Below are 640 nucleotides of genomic sequence, written 5' to 3' on the forward strand. Positions count from 1 at the left end.
GAATCACTTTTTAATTGCATGCTGTAACAAATAAATAATTATTAGGACGTGTTTCTTTTAACAGAAATGGGCAGAGTAGCAGAAAGTTCACTGTCTCCCAAAAGAAAACGAGCTGATACTCCGAAGCTCAGTGTGGCTGAGCGCACAATCTATAACCTTATTCTAAGTACAGAAGATATGGGAATATGGATGAGGGAAATAAAGTATTAAATCAATGTAATTCCTGACACCGTTGTTAACAAGTCTATATAATCTCTCTAGGACAAAGGACTGATAAAAGAGGTTGTTGACATACAGAACAAAGGAAAAAAAAACTTTAATGGGTTCTGACTTCGAACCCTCGGATGACCTCACGGGTGGTGCATGGTATGATAAGGAAGGGAAACTAGAGACAGAACTCATTGAGGAGGCAAAATCTGTGTGTTTCCAGTTTACCTCTAGAAGGAAGGCTGCCACAGTTGAGGAGATTACAGAAGCTATCAACAATTCGGAAGCATTTAAGGTGAAGTTTACTGGTAAGCAAATTGAAGAACTTGTTCAGGGTCTGATTTTGGACAAGAAGATTGTGGAGTCAGAAAGTACTGGTAAAGGGGTCTTGGCAAAAAATCCAATGGGTGAACAATTGGTGGGACTAAATTAA

At 38.9% G+C, this 640-nt stretch overlaps 1 protein-coding gene across 1 annotated transcript; it reads left to right on the forward strand.

Annotated features, from left to right (window-relative positions):
• Positions 1-319: 319 nt before the first annotated feature.
• On the forward strand, positions 320-640 carry LOC113324096. The gene has a single exon (XM_026572433.1). The coding sequence runs from the start codon at positions 320-322 to the stop codon at positions 638-640; it is 321 nt and encodes a 106-aa protein (XP_026428218.1).

This window comes from Papaver somniferum, chromosome 11 (genome assembly GCF_003573695.1).
Source record: "Papaver somniferum cultivar HN1 chromosome 11, ASM357369v1, whole genome shotgun sequence".
NCBI classification, from domain to species: Eukaryota; Viridiplantae; Streptophyta; class Magnoliopsida; order Ranunculales; family Papaveraceae; genus Papaver; species Papaver somniferum.